General features: G+C 32.4%; 1 protein-coding gene across 1 annotated transcript; it reads left to right on the top strand.

Annotated features, from left to right (window-relative positions):
• Window positions 1–806: 806 nt before the first annotated feature.
• LOC130963112 (uncharacterized) lies at window positions 807–10150 on the top strand. Its single transcript, XM_057889263.1, has 7 exons — window positions 807–1025; window positions 1610–1890; window positions 2997–3060; window positions 7557–7738; window positions 8232–8290; window positions 8462–8545; window positions 9769–10150. Exons 1-7 carry the CDS (start codon window positions 807–809, stop codon window positions 9957–9959), a joined length of 1080 nt encoding a protein of 359 aa, XP_057745246.1. The 3' UTR covers window positions 9960–10150.
• Window positions 10151–16594: the final 6444 nt, after the last annotated feature.

Raw genomic sequence — 16594 nt, 5'->3', positions numbered from 1 at the left:
GTACCTGCAAAAGACACTCCGACACTCAAATTAAAAGAGTATTTAAAAAGTTAATACGAGTAAAATGAATGAGAGTGTATTTTTCATAGTTATCAGAACCGAACCGGTGATCGAACCGGTGAAGTTACTAGGTCACTGGGTTACTGGTTCAACCGGTGGGTCACTGGTTGAACCGGTTAACCCGGTATAATTAAATAATTATGTAAAATTTAATTATTTTTTCTTTGTTATAAGTACTTTTATTTTGTTTTTATAAAAATAGTTATCATTTTCAAATTTTAATACTTTATTAATTAATTTATATTTATTGTATTATTATATTATTATAAATAAAAACTTAGATATAGTTAATTTTTATGTGAAGTTGATATTTAAAAATAGTTAGATGATTTGATAAGTTTAACTAAATATAATCTAATGATTTTCAACTATCAACTTCATACGAAGACAACTGCATGTGAGTCTTTACTTATTATTATATACTACAATTATTTATTAAAAAAAATAATATTAATAGATATCATATAATCATGAAAAAAATAATTTGTGATTAATAATTTTTTTGTTTATATATATATATATAATTGATTTAAAAATGAGGGACTTTAAAATTAAAATTAATTGAATATAAGTATAATAAAAACTTACTATATGTATTATAATTTGGATATATGTTAGCAAGAAGCAAAGTAGCTTGGTGGCATGGGCATCCTACTTGCAACCTTCATGTGCCAAGTTCGAACCCCATAGCCATTTTAAAGAATTTTCCAAAAAACACAAAGCTTTGACACTTGGCACACTGGAGCATGAGGAGAGCATGGTGTTCTTGCAGAGCCCAGGTGCGTCGTAGCTTCGCCTTCGGTTGGGACCGAACGGTTCGACCCGAGCCGGTTTTCATCGGTTTTGGCCGGTTCGTTCCGAGTTTAACCGGTTCATTCCGGTTCTTGACCTTGAACGGTCCTATCTTTGGACCGGACCGATATAGGGTTCGGTTTACCGATTTTCCGGTTGAACCGGCCGGTCCGGTCCGGTTCTGCTAACTATGGTATTTTTAACCTAATCTAGGACTTATGGTTTGTTTTTATATATAAGTGGAGTGTCCCACTTGCTTGTCGGTTTCGATTTTCTTGGTTATAGAATATGTGTCGTTATTAGTAACGGATTAGCGTTAGTGTTTGGTTTGATTTGATTCTTTTTTCGAGGTTTGCATTGATACTGCCGCCTTATTAGTTTGGTTGTGGCTGTTATTTCAGAATACACGTCAGAGTTTAATTACGTTTTTTTATATTAAGTAATTTTATAAATTAGTTTAATCTCAAGTGATGTATTTGTATTATTATTATTTAGAAAGTTATTAATTTTTTTAAATATTAATATTTTTAATAATAAATTATTTTAAAACTTATAAATTTTAATAATATTATTATAAAAGTAATAACTATATTAATTTTAATCAATTAATTAATTAAATGAAACTATAATAAAAATTAAACTTAGTTTTTCATAATAGAAAAAAATACTTTAAATTCTTATTTATTATTTATGACTACTTCTTATGATAAGTTGATAATGGAATGAGTCCCTAGACCCTAGTGGAGAAGGGTCTTAGACGGAGTCTCACTTCCCTCACCCCTTCCAGTCTCGCGTCCTCTGGTTCATCACTGTTGTCTTCACAGGTGTGGGCATCCCTTTCTACTTTTCTCTGTCTGCACCCACTCGTGCTTCTTGCCTTTGGTTCACCATCTACCTTTGCTCTGCCTCTGCCTATCCTGGTTTATCGTCACCCTCGTCGTCGTCGTGCTTGGGCTGGCCGTCTGCCTCTCCTTCTCCTCTGAATCTACTTCTACCTGTGCCAGAAAGCTTTGGGTCCTGTGTATTGTATTCAGTCCAGTGAGCATTTTTTCTTTCTTTCGTTTTTATTTTTTTCTAATTATTTAATAATTGGTTTACAATTAGATTGTCTTCCAATTCATTCTTGAAGAGGCTATTGGCCTCTTGGAAGTGATGCGGTGTATAACGATGTAGGCAAAATTTTGAAAGGAATTTGATGTTGAATTTGTTGCATGAGATTGGACCTCTTATATTAAATTTTGAAAATGCAAAAACCTTCAGATTATGGTATTCTTAGTGTTGAGTCCAGGTGCTAAGTTTCTACCTTAGCTTACTGATGCATCTGCGGTAGGAAAGGCCTGTGGTGGTCTGGTGTCTTGCTTCAGGTGTTGATTTTTTTATGATTTGGTGTTATACTGTCTTCTGTATTTCTTAGATGTGGATCATAGCTTATGTTTTACTAAGGTTAAGTATTGTTTTTAGGTGTATGGTTTGGAACCTTTGTTACCTTAAATCTCCCCTGTTTCAGGTCGAGAACACATAAAACTACTGGGAAAAAAATAAAACAATTAGTTGATAATTAGTTTATTGGCTTTGGTAAAGATGTAGAACAAGAATCATAAAGCTTGGAAGGGGAAAATATATTTTAGGTATAAGAATGAAGGAACCATGTCTGTATAATAAAAGTGAAAAAATATTTCTTTTTGCTGTGAGTCCTTTTCTATTGTAGTGAGTCTTATATATACACAAACCTAATTAATTTTTATAATTGATCGGTGATTAATGACCCAATAGTGTGACCGGTTCGATTGTCTGTTCGATTCTGATAACTATACTTTTTGCATCTTACTTTGTTAGGGTTTGTTATTTTGCATTATTTATTTTGATTTTTGAAAATCAGTTCACTAGTTCTTCCGAGTGGCTAAATTTTTAGCTTCAATTGTTATATCAGATGTACCAGAACCATCTTTAAGTACAAGTTATCAATAAGTTTTGCAACCAATTTATAATTGATATTTGCCTTTAAAATACAACATAGTGAAAGGCTTGTAAAACACAACTTAAATAGATTTCACGTTCTAAATTTAGCTAGTTTATGTCTGAACATACATTCAAATTCTATTGGTTTTGGGATGGTAAGCTAGGTTTTACCTTCTCGTTTACAGAAAATTTCTTGTGGAAAGAATAAGCTCTGTGTTCTGGGCAGACTTGCAGCTGTTGCTTTTGCTGGTATTACATCAACTTTTGTAAGTAATTTATTGAGTAAATGGTCAACTTAGTCCCTAAAAAATTACTCATTCTTCAAATTGATCCTTGAAAGATTTTTTTAAACAAATTCGTCCTTTAAAGATTTTAAATTAGTCATGTTAGTCCTTCCGTCACTTTGTTTGTTAATGGTGTCAAAATTTACTAATATAACACATCAAGTGACACCCCAACATACTTTTAGGAGTCTTATTTGACTATTAACATGATTAGTTTATGAAATTAGATCAAATCAAAACCTAATTGAAGAGAAAACTTGAGACATTAGAATCCTTTAATTTGGGATTGATTTGATCTAATTTCATAAACTAATCATGTTAATAGTCAATTAAGACTCCAAAGTGTATGTTGGAGTGTCACTTAACATGTTACATTAGCAAATTTTGACACCATCAACAAATAAAGTGACGAAAGGACTAATACGACTAATTTAAAATCTTTAAAGGACAAATTTAATTAAAAAAATCTTTTGGGGGCCAATTTAAAGAATGAGTAATCTCTTAGGAACTAATTTGACAATTTACTCGTAATTTATTCTTATTCAGTTTGGTGGCAATGCATGTTTTAATAAGTTCTTTAATTAATATTGATATATAGGTTTAATTACTCTGTTAGTCCCTATAGTTTTGCGAAATTTTCAATTAGGTCCCTATACTTTTTTTTTTCTTTTAATTGGGTCCTTATACATTAATTTTTTTTTCAATTTAGTCCCTATTAACGTTAAACGTCAAAAAAATGTTAGTCAATTGTGAAATTACTTTTATTTCCTTAGGGACCTAATTGAAAAGAAAAAAAATATAGGAACTTAATTAAAAATTCGGTGAAATTATAAATATTTAATAAAAAATATTCCTATATTCCTATTCAATGATTCTAAGACATGAAAAATATTTCTATAATCTTTTTATTTTGTCACTATCATTCTTTTACTTATTTATATACAAATTGAACCTTTAAATCATGAACAATATAAGGATCAAGAAATTAATCAACTTGGTACAAAACTACAAACCCAGAATGATAAATAAAAGAAATCTTGAATAGCCATTCATCATGTTTGCCTCCAGATTACTGAAATGAAAATACCTGGGTTCAACAGCATGGTTAATATTTTCAATGTACTTTGACCTATAGTGTCAAGAGCTAACAAAGAAGTGAAATTTTTAGTACTAACAAAGAAGAATCAAATTCTCTTCTGAGATAAAACTAAGATTACAGTATCCAACTATTCATATCTATATGTATCTATATGGGGGTAAAGGAGATTTATCCAGCAAAGTTTCGATGACTTACGGGAATTAATTCAGTTTCAATTGAAATTGTTACATGGGAATAAATTTGGAACGCAATCATCTCGATTGGCTGGGGATTTAAAGTAAAATCAACTCTGAAGATGAAAATTGTAAACAGGTTAAAAGAAAGACAAGAATGTTATTGAAAAAAATATATGGTTTTCCTATCAAGTAATTAACCACCATTGATGAACAACTCCACTTTATCTGAGAGAATTGAAGAGCTGCAAGCATTGATCATATGTTTTCTTCAAATTCCTCTTCAAAGTTATCTACGGTTTCAGTGGCTCCATAGGAATCAAAGGCTCAGCATTTTTAACTAAATCATGTTTATACTCTGGAACAGAACACTTGTCACTTGAATCATCTTCACCACCTCCAAAATAATCAACTTTTACTAATTTATGAACAGCATCAACATCATCACACTCTTTCTTCAAAACAATTTCCCGTATTTGAGGCATTGAAGAATCAAACCCTTTGATATAACGCGATTTCACTGATACGAAGCAAGAATCAAACAAATCAAGGAAGGAATTGAAGCTGGAAGTGTCATTAGGGTTTACCAAATGGAACATCGTGAACCCTTCTGGTTTTAGCGTGCGGTTGACCTCCGCGGCGAACTCCGCCGGGAACGGCGACCTCTCCAGCGAGCCCTCACCTGAGAAAGTGAAGTCAAAGCTTCTAGTGGGGAATGGAATCCGGTGACCGCGGCCGGACTTCACCAGCGGTTTCACCGCCTTCCTAGAGATTCCGACGGTGCTCTTGACACCAATCTCTCTCATCGTGAAAACGTCGCGTCCCGTTGGAGTTTCAACGCACAGTGACTTCGACGCCGGTGAAGAGGTGGTCATGGCCTCGCCGGAGTCTTTGGACGCCAAAGAAGCCGACAAGACCAAGGTGGCTGGCGCCGCCGCCGTCGCCGTAGATGAGCTTCCTCGTTCAAAGAAACGCTCTGCTAATTCTGCCATGGCAGGACCAAGGGTCACTTGGGGGATACTAACCTTAGGAGTGGGAGGGTTATTTTGGTATTTTAGAAAATAAGAGTAAAGGAAAATTAGAGATTTAGAAAAAAGTTAGAGAATCTTTAATTTAGAAATGGAATATTCTGTTAAATCTAACTGTTTGGTTACTGTAAGGACCTAATTGAAAAAAACTAATTGAAAAAAAAAAAAATGGTATAAAAACTCAATTAAAAGAAAAAAAAAGTATAAAAACTTAATTAAAAATTTTACAAAACTATAGGAACTAACAGAATAATTAAACCTGACATATATATCTAACTTATATAAGAATCTCCTCCTTGGTTACTAAGGACATGTGGATTAAGATGTTTCATGGTATGGCTTCTCAATGAAGCTTGATCAATTTAGATTTTTGCATTTTACCCTACCTAAGGCACGGTATGGTAAGTAGAACAATGATAGTTACCTGTGCCTGCTGAAATTTCAGCTTTATTCCGTAGTTTAATTATTTTGTCGTTCCTATAGTTTTATTAACTTTTCAATTAGGTCCTATATTTTTTTTTCAATTAAGTTTTTATATCATATCAAATTTTGTAATTAAGTTTAGCGTGCAAAAACACTGGGATTAACAAAATATTCCATTAAACAAAACGAATAAGTCTAACACTTGACCGAATATCCTGTATAATTAACAGAATATTCTGTTAATTTTAACGTTTTTGTTATAGTAGGGATTTAGTTGCAAAATCTGATATGATATAGGGACTTAATTAAAAAGAAAACAAAGTACAGAAACCTAATTAAAAATTCGATAAAACGTGCACTTTTCTTTCTAGTCAAATTAAACAACCTTCATGTTTGATGAAAATACTCATCTTATCTTTATATGACAATTTGAAATTATGGTACATTTGTTTGATGAAAATACTCATCTTATCTTTATATGACAATTTGAAATTATGGTACATTTAGTTTTTCATACTCTCATCATTGTCTTAGATTGACAAAACATTTTTACTCTCTTATTTGGTTTAAATGCACACACAATTTAATATGACTCTTGATGATTTCTTATTGATAAAAGAGGGAACAATGCTACCTTCATATTTATTGTTACATATTGATAAGTAATGAGTAGGATATTCTTTTATCTTTATTTTCCCTCTCAATATGGGGCATCGTTTTAATACAAAGTTGATTGTTCTCTCGTCTGATTCAACACAATTCTTTTTCTGAGTTTTTTCGTCAAGAACTTACTCTCTCATCAAGAACAACACTCCAGAACTGAAAATATTGATCTTTTGATCAAATTGAAACAGAAGAATCAAAAGAATCACCGAAAAAATAAAAGAAAATATAAAAAGACAGAGAAAACAGAATGCCCTAAGAATTGAGAAACATGATGGGAGAATCAAGCAATGCAGTGGGTATAGTGATATGCATGGTGATCGACCTGAAGAAGAAAAAGAACAAAAAGGACTTCTTGTGACTGTGTTTTGAACCTAACTGTGTTGATTATTCCTGCATTGAAATTGAACCCCGTTCTCTCAGTTATACTTCTCTTAACTTGATTAGCGCCATGTTTTTTAATCAGATATGTTTTGGATGATGTTTTTGTGTCTTTAATAACTTAAAACTTAAGCATGTACGAATTAGAATTGAGAAATGGAAATGGAAATGAAAAGAGTATGAATTTTTTTTAGAGATAGTGATAGGATTTGGATTGGTTCAAACGAAGAGGAAGAGAGTTTAGGATGGTCACATTTTTTCAACAAGTATACAACAATGGTAATCCTAGATGCGATGAAAAAAAAAACCGTGACCTAAAGACAGATCCGATAACAGTTAATTAATGGTTATGGTTTTATTTTTGGAAAAGTCTAGGGGGTCAGCAATTTTATTGAATTTTGGCTAACATATAACCAGGAGAAAAATGTGAGTCTACCAATCTCATACCATCAAATCATCATTGATGGCTAGTTGATGGTTAACAATCACAAAAATTGCTAGTCCCTAACATTGCTTTTTATTTTTTATGTGGTCAGGATTGAAAAATGGGATTATAGATAAAAAATATTGTAATATGAATAGTCTTTTACCCATAAAAATTATAAATAATAACAGCGCACAACATCAATTGCAGTCCAATATTAAAAAAAAAATGAGCCAATATATTCGTGGCTGATATTTTGTATTAATGTAGGCCGTGTTTTTGACGGCACCGTGGCTCACTCTCCACCATCATCGATCATCTCACCCGCGCCGCTCACTGCATCATTCCTCTCTTCTTCGACGTTTCTCACTCATCTCTTCCTCGCAGCATCACTCATCGTTCATCGCCGCCTCGCTGCTTGGGTCCGTCGCCACCTCTGTTCCTCCTTCGTGGTAAGCGTTCCTCTCCTCTGTTCCTCTGCGATTCTGGATCCGTTGGTTTGAGCCCTGTTCATATGTTCTGGTCGCGCTGTCCCTCTTCTGGCCGCCTGGTTGCTTGAGCCTGTGTTCCTTGCCGTTGTTCGTCAAGGCTCGTCGCCGTTCGTTCTGTTCTGAGCTTGTTCGTTCGTTCTGCTTCGGGATTCTACTTCTGCTAATTGTTTTTTAAAAAAAATTAGATATTAATTAATTGTTTGAATTATGGAATTCTGCTTCTTTTGTTATTTGACATAGTAATTGTAATTCTGTTTCTGTTTCCTTTGTTATTATGGATTTGGTTTAGGGTTTGGAAAAAGAGATTTTTTTTTCCAAATTTTTGTGATTTTTTCATAATTTTTTGAAATTTTAGGAATATTTTCTTTAATCAGATATATCCGAAATCCGATCACGGATCGGATCCAACTCCTCCCCTTGATTTTGTTTCTGTAAGCCTAAACTTCATTTTCAGTGTTCACCCAGCAGGGGTAGCAAAGTGGAATTGTCCAAGAAAGGAAAATAGCTCAACAGGTACGTATATTTTTGACATTTTGATTTTAAATGCAATTCTCCTAACTCCTAAGACATGATTTAAATGCGTTTCTTGGCTTGAAAGAAACTCTTTCGGCCTTGAGTTCCAATTTTGTAGGTTGTACGATCGATTAGGGTTCAACCTCTTACGATTCTTTGATCCAATTTCAGCATTGAATATGGCCATCTCGGAACCCAGCGCCGGAGAATTCTTCCCAGAGAAGAAGAACGTCAGAAACCCTTTAGTCCCCGTTGGTAATTTTTTTTAATTAATTTATTTTTTCACGCGTTCAATTTCATTCTGAACATTTCTCGTGCATCTGATCCTTTATTTGTTAAATGCATTGGTTTGAAAGAGTTATTTGATGTATTTGGAGATAAGGAATTACTATGAACTATGTTGGATATGAATTAGGATAGACCTAATCACCTAGCTACCTTGGAAGATAGATTCAAGGGTTTTTCCATTTGCCGTTTCAATGAATTAAGATATTGACTATGGAAAATGGCTAATTAGTAGAAGGTTCTAATATTTGGAGATATTCCTGATGAATATTTTTGTTTGAAGATGTATAGGATTATCATGCGGCACTCTCCAGTATGTCATAATTCAGAAACCAAGATTTTAACCATTTTTATATTTTGAATCTTGATGCTCAATTTGTCATTGTTCTTTTGATCCTTAACCTGCTTATTTGCCACTAAGAATGCTTGTATGGCAATTGCTTTTATAAGTATGAGGCATTAGTGCAACAAGTTTACTTTGGGTTTGATGAAAACTAATCAAGTTACTAAGTTGCTGTTGCTAGCCATCAGGGATGGACGGATTTAGATGTAACAGAAGGCTGCGTTTGTTTCTGAGAATAGTACAAGACAAAACACTGAGAATAAGACATAAAGGAACAGAGATACAGAATTTGGTGTTCTTGTATTCTATTTGGTGATAAAGTAGAACAAGTTATGAAAATCTAATTTATTCTTATTTTTTTCATTCAAAAATTTTGAGAAAAATTAAAAAAGAATAATGAAAGAAAAAATGAAAAATAAGTTGTCTTTTGTTAGTGTCTCTGTGTCCTTCTTGTCAGGATAGACACAAAATACACTAATTCAGTGTCTTTGGACACAATGTCTCTGTCTAGGTCTTATCTGTCAAATACGATTCTGTGTCCGTGTCTCAGTGTCCCGTCCTGTAAACAAACGCAGCCTAAAAGTTAGACGTTGGGGCTTTCACTATAAGGGTAAAGGAACTTGTTCGTTTTTTCAAGATTGAAATTGAGATGGACACTGGCCGTTTTTTCAAGATCCTAATATGTGTGTGTATGTGTGGTCCCCCCCCCCCCCTTCCCCCCTTCTCTTTCTTCTTCGTTCCCCCTCTTGATTCTTGGTTATTGGAATTGTTCTTTGTGCTACTCGTGTCTTACCATTGAACTTCTGTTAATGTTCTTCAAATTTGATAAACTCTGCTTTGTTAATTTTAGGTGCCTTTATTACTGCTGGTGTGTTAACGGCTGGCTTGATCAGTTTTAGACGAGGTAACTCTCATTTAGGGCAGAAGCTAATGAGGGCTCGTGTGGTGGTCCAAGGCGCGACGGTGGCTCTTATGGTTGGCACTGCCTATTATTATGGAAATAATCCTTGGCAGAGTGACCACAAAAAGGAAAAAGTTTAAACATTGGAATTGCTTGGTTTCTTGTTGGTTCGGTTTTTGTTTTGTGAGATGTGGAGTTTGGTCATTTGGGGACCAAAATCCTTCCCGATTTCATCTTACTCAGAAACTTCTCGCAACCCATTACAGTTGAATTATCATGAATGTTCTTTGGTATATTATATTTCTTAACTAATAAGACGAGCGATTCTCAATTGACTTGTAGATGTGGGAAGCAGTGGAATTTTGGGTTTCCAAAGCTCAATCATGGAAGTATGTCAGGGTTTCAGTTGGGATAAGTTCATATATCATCCTAAGAGTCACATTCGTGCCAATAAGAAAATGTCATTTTACATAATTTTAAGTAAATGATAGGTCATATTTAAAATGTCATTTTATATATAGTTGCGGCATTTCATCAGTATTCAAAGATCTTTTGTTAGTCGAGAGTTTTTGTTTTAATAATACGTTATTAATAATTTGGTTAGAACATTTTGTTTCTAGTATAATGAACAAAACTTAAAAGCAGCATGAAATTTTAGTTTATGAATTAGAACTTTTTGCACGAGAAGTTTCAAACTAAGTTGAGAAAAAGAGATTAATAAAAAAAAACGATTTAGCTATCCAAACACGTGAGTTATTTGTGAAGAAAGGTTTTATAAAAAAAATTATTTTTGACATATTGTTGGGGTAAAGTAGTGTTATACGTGTATTCAATTATGTAATAATATATCAGTAAAAATAATTATTTTTTATATTAATTGTGTAAATAGTCATTAGATTGCACAATTGTGTGAAATATTTTATACGGTCAATTCATTAAAATTAAACTTTTATAAAAAAACATAAATTTCACATTTTTAATGTATTTGTTTTAAACTTATTAAAGTAAAAAATTTAAAAATTTTGATTAAATGATGGGCACATTTTTATTTTTTTGTCTTGAAATGATGAAAACTTTGTGGAGGGAAGTTGGAGTTGGGACATGAAATACATGATGAGCACATAAACATTGTGCCTGCCTAGTTTAAAAGGAATACTTTTTTTTGGTGGCCTCACCTCAATGTTATCTTGGGTGACACTATCTGTTATTAGGAAAGAAAAAATAGAATTATTGCTTAATTGGAATTCACCTTTTCAAATTGGATATTGTTCTGGACAAGAATAATATACTAAGAATCCGGTTAAATAAAATTGATATGTTATCAGCTTAACATAAAGGTAACGTATATAAGAGAAATGAATGGAGTCATAATTCAAAAATATGATAAATCGTGATACCAAACGAATATTCAAGGCTGTAAATACTTAACGGTTACTTAATGATAGTATAATATAGGGAGAGAAAAACCTCGAGGTAAGCAATATTCTCCTCATGACACTCATCCTAAAAGCACTACTAACTTAAGTATCGGAGTGCCATTACCAATTTTTCTCCCAACCTGGTGTTAACGCGGCTTTTGTTAGGGTCTCGGAATCTCGTAAGCTCGTAACCAACCAAAGGTACGAACATTTGGTGCTGTCTATGGGGACCTTTAAATGCTTAGCACCATGACTGATCACAAAGTACAATCAACCATTAAGCCAAACACGCCCCACAAAGAAACACTTCACAAAGATAGGCACGAAACTGATCCCAATACCACGGAAAAACACCAAGTTCCTCTAGTTTTGAGCACCATCAGAACCACAATACCAAAGCTCGACACTTCATCGGCTTGGGACTGGCAGATTATGTCCATGCAATGAATGAGATGCGTCACAAGATGCAAGAACTAGAGCGTAAACTTGCAGAATTTTCGCAATCTCAACGATCCCAATCTCAGAGTCGTACGGCAAGAGGTCGGCGAGACATCTGAAAAAGAAGAACCCCAGAAAGATCTCGAGATCGCTGACGATCCCCTTTACCATGAAGGAATAGAAGAGAGCCTCCCTGACGTGAGGAAGTACATCGAGATCACGAGAGGCAAGGAAGATCTAATTCCCAGTCTGCCCAGTCTAAAAGGAAGAAAACTCTACAAAGGAGTTCGAGTCCTAGAATGCAAATGGATTCTTAGGAACACGTAATTATGGGACAAACTCCATTCGCTTCACATGTTCTTTAGGTTAGGTTGCCCAAATACTTTGACAAGCTAACAGATCTTAAATATGAAGGCAAGTCGGACCCTCAAGAGCACATTGACACCTTTGATGCCCGAATGAGCTTGGAGGATGTGGGAGATGCTATAAGGTTTAAGACATTTTCGATTACACTATCTGGACCGGAGATGGGGTTTATTACTTTACCTTCTATTTCTATCTCCTCGTTTCATGATATCAAGATAAAGTTTCTTGCTCACTTTACTACAAGGCGAACTCAAGCTAAGCATCCCATTTCACTACTTGATGTAGAGCAGAGAGTTCGGAAAAGCATCCGAGATTACGTGGATCGCTTCAATAAGGTGCTTTTGAAGGTTAATACACAAATTCTTGAGGTCGTGTGTCTTTGTCTCATAACTAGACTGCTTAAAGGAGATTTCAAAAGACATCTCACTTCAAAAGATGTCTAATCTATGGAAGAAATCCATCAAATTACTTTGGAATACATGAGGGACGAGGATGTTTCGAGAGTACTTTTGACAAAATAGAAGAACTGAGCCCCCTCGCCTAATAAGGCCGGGAGCTCGGGGCAAAATACTCTGAAGTCGCTAGTTCCACATGTGGCACATACACTTTTGGTTGCATCATTGGCAGAAGTTTATCAGCAGATTTTCCATAAAGGTATATTGTCAAAAGCAAGGCAAATTCGGCCCAGAACTTCATTAAATAAGTCCTATAATACCCTACCATATATTGCCTTATACTTAAGTCATAATTCAATTATGGTTTGGCGCTGCAACACAGGTTAAGATATAAATACATATATATAGAAAGGAATATTATACTAGAAGCCTGTAAAAGAATTTAAAACTCAAGGAAAGACAATTCGTCAATCGCTCACATTATGTATATATATAAGTGCGTCAGAAGAAGGATAGATAATTAAAAACTCGAAGAAAGAATAAGAGTAAAGAGACCTATATAAGTATATATATAAGTATCAACTAGTCTTGGCCCCCAAAGATTAGGCCGACTAGAGTTATAACAGTAAAATAGTTGGATAGACATAACCTATCTCTCCAAAATACATCATAAGCCTCTAAAGACAAGTTCTTAGAACAAGTTCATAATATAAGTTTTTCAAAAAGAAGGAGAGAGTCTAAAATTAAAGTAGAATAAAAGAGTCTTCTTTGTGTCCTAGATAAACCTCCCACTCACTGAAAAGTAATAATTTCTGAAATGGTGAGAACATCATCCCTTACGGGGTTCTCAATAGAGCAATAATTCCAAATAGAAACTATGTAATACCACATGAACCCGCTAGGCATCCTAATCTCTAGTCACACAAAGTTCAAGCCTAGGGTTCTTTCTAATCCGAACAAAGTAAATAAACTAAATCTCAAATATATTAGTGATCTCTCACTCCTAGTTCTCCCTAATAGAAGCCATCATCTCTCTCATTATCATAGTTTTTCAATTTCAATAATTTAATACCAAAACTTAGTTTCAATATTATCAATTTATTCTCAATTTTTTCTCAAACCTCAATGACCACATCTCATCAGGAACAACTCTCAATGTCACCACCGCCAGCATAAGGAATCTTTTAGTTGTGCAAATACATACAAGATAATACAAAGAATACACAAATAGAGATAACAAGTAAAGCAATTAGTTCAATTAACATATATATACAATTATTCAACAAGTCAAGCTAGATACAAGATGCACACTCAAATAATACACACAAATACAAATGATGTATGCCTGTCCTACTAGCCATGAGCTCACGTGTTCGTTAAATTGCCAGAACCAGACATATCTGGTAGCTAACCCGGATATCGTCTTTCTTGTGCGATCTGAAATATAGTGCCCAACATATTTCAGGATATAGTTCTCGACGCACTTTTGGGATATAGTGCCCAACATACTCTTGGGATATAGTTTCCGGCACACTTCACATATCGAGAGAATATGAAACTTGGGATATAGTGTCCGTCACACTCTTGGAATATAGTGTCTGCCACACTCTTGGGATATAGAATCCGACACACTTCACCAACAGAGAGAGAAACACGAACAAGCGGAATTTCATCACCATCCTTGCTCAGGCTACAACCACAAGTCAACAATTGTCTCAATTCCATCCTCAAGTAAGCAGGACAAAACAACAATTCTTACATCTACCCAGGAAGTTCATATACCATCCAGGAGCAAGTGGAACAGAATCACAATTTTTGCATCTACGCCAGAAGCTCAAATATCAATCAAGCTCATTCTCTTTCTCCAATCATATCAACTCAATCTCATCATTTAGTCATCTCAACTAATTCTCATCATTCAGTTATATCAACTCATTCTTGTCATCCAATCATATCAACTCATTTTCATCATAGAAACTAGTCATCAGAAGTGAAAAAACAGATTGGAATAGGCAAAACAGTTAAAAATCACATTTTTAGCAAAATAGGACATTCGTGCGTATTCATAATATGCGCACAAAAAAACATTCAATTCTGGAAATTCCAGTTGTGCATACGCATGCCTCGTGCGTATGCGCAATTTCGTTTTTGTGCGTGCCTATGAAACTCGCAAGAAATTATTTCACTTCTGTTTCACCCATCATGCGTACGCATGATCTCAACTTTCTGCAACTTCTGCAAAAGTCAGTTTTAAACTCCCAAATTCAAACTCTCATAACTTTTTCTACAAAATTCTATTTTTTTTTTCATCTTTAAATAGTTTTAAAGATATTTGCACTATCTTTAATTTAAGATAAGTCTCGTTCAAATTCGAACTCCAAGTACCAAGTTAAGGCCGTCAAAGTTGGCTAAAAATATGTTTTCACAAAATTCTCATAAGACAAATTCTTTGGTATAGATGAGGAGGACAAATCTATATGTGTAGTTTTGTGTTGGAAGAGTGTTGAATGGACAAGTGTCCTTTGAAGGAATCAACCTATGTGACTATTAGATGGTACAGTACATGCACACCAGCAGCCCTACTTTCTTGTGTCGTTATATAAAATTGCTATTTTCAAATATATTGGACTTTCTTTTTTATTTTTCTATAATAAAATGACTTTTTTTTATTTTAGTGAAGTCCATCGATTCATTAAACTCTATTGTCATAAATTTAATTAATATTGTTAATTTTTGAAACTCTAAAAGCAGGTTTTAGTCACTAAATTAGTTAAATATTGGATAGTTTAACTAGAAAATAATTTTAAGATAATTTATTGTATTTAAAATGTATGAGAAAAAACTATTTTAAATAGTATAATTGCAAAATAGATATGGATGATCATTTATATTATCATTTAATATTTTGTAATTAAAATTAAATTGGTAAAATTATTATAATAAAAAATAACGTATATTTTTTATCCCTAAAATCTACTAAAATTTTTTAAAATACCCCATTATTTTAATTTATTTCAATTTTGTTCCACACATTTTCTATTTGTATCAAATATATTTTTTATAGCTAATTTTTCAAAAAGTTTAGGATTTATCTAACAATAATACATAATATATAATTATAACTAATTTGTTTGTATTGAAGGTTGTTCTTATAAAAATTGTTATTGAATTTGTCTTAATTTTTTTAACAAATTAGCTGTTAGAAATATATTTGATACAAGTTAAAAATTTTTAGAATAAAATTAAAACAAATAAAATTTATGAATATTTTTAAAACTTTTAACAAATTTCATAGACAAAAAAATATATATAAAAAAATATTTACTTACAATCATAATACTTAAAATATTATTTTAGCTTATAAGCTAATTTTTATTTTAAAATTATCAATTTTGATTACAAAATTTTATTTAATAAAAAAAAATTTCAATTTTATACAAACTTAAACATACATAGGATTTTCAACATTAAAAGTAGGGCACAATCAGAAAAAAAAAAGATTAAAAGTAGAAAAAATATTTTTTATTTGTTTCTTTTAAAACTAGTAAATTATTGGATCAAATGAAAACAAATAAAAAATATTTCTCCTATTTTTGATCTTTTTTCAGGTCATGCCCTATTTTTTATGTTAAAAATTCTATGTATTTTAAGTTCGTACAAAATTAAAACTTTTTTTTGTTAAATAAAATTTTATAATCAAAATTAATAATTTTAAACTTAAAATAAGCTTATAAGCTAAAATAATATTTTAAGTATTATGATTTTAAGTAAATATTTTTTATGTATATTTTTTTTATGAAGTTTGTTAAAAGTTTTAAAAATACTCATAAATTTTATTTTATTTTAATTTTATCCTAAAAATTTTTAATTTGTATCAAATATATCTCTAATGCTAATTTTTCAAAAAAACTAAGACAAATTTAATAACAATTTTACAAGAACAACCTTTAATACAAACAAATTAGTCATAGTTATATATTATGCATTATTATTAGATTAGTCCTGAACTTTTTAAAAATTTAACTGTAAAAAGTATATTTGATACAGATCGAAAATTTTTGGAATAAAATTAAAATAAATTAAAATAGTGGGGTATTTTAAAAATTTTTAGTATGTTTCAAAGACAAAAAATATACTTTTTTATTATAACAATTTTAC

Source organism: Arachis stenosperma, chromosome 2 (assembly GCF_014773155.1).
Source record: "Arachis stenosperma cultivar V10309 chromosome 2, arast.V10309.gnm1.PFL2, whole genome shotgun sequence".
Taxonomy (NCBI): domain Eukaryota; kingdom Viridiplantae; phylum Streptophyta; class Magnoliopsida; order Fabales; family Fabaceae; genus Arachis; species Arachis stenosperma.
The sequence above is the reverse complement of the archived record's forward strand: the minus strand, read 5'-3'. Positions and strand labels throughout refer to the sequence as shown.

What these genes read in the sequence shown, in the direction of transcription:
- LOC130963112 (XM_057889263.1), top strand. Translation starts at nt 807, where the DNA reads ATGAGGAGAGCATGGTGTTCTTGCAGAGCCCAGGTGCGTCGTAGCTTC. An exon ending in TGTGTATTGTATTCAGTCCA is followed by an intron (nt 1,891 to 2,996) that starts GTGAGCATTTTT and finishes TCTCGTTTACAG; the next exon opens with AAAATTTCTTGTGGAAAGAA. An exon ending in TGCAGCTGTTGCTTTTGCTG is followed by an intron (nt 3,061 to 7,556) that starts GTATTACATCAA and finishes GTATTAATGTAG; the next exon opens with GCCGTGTTTTTGACGGCACC.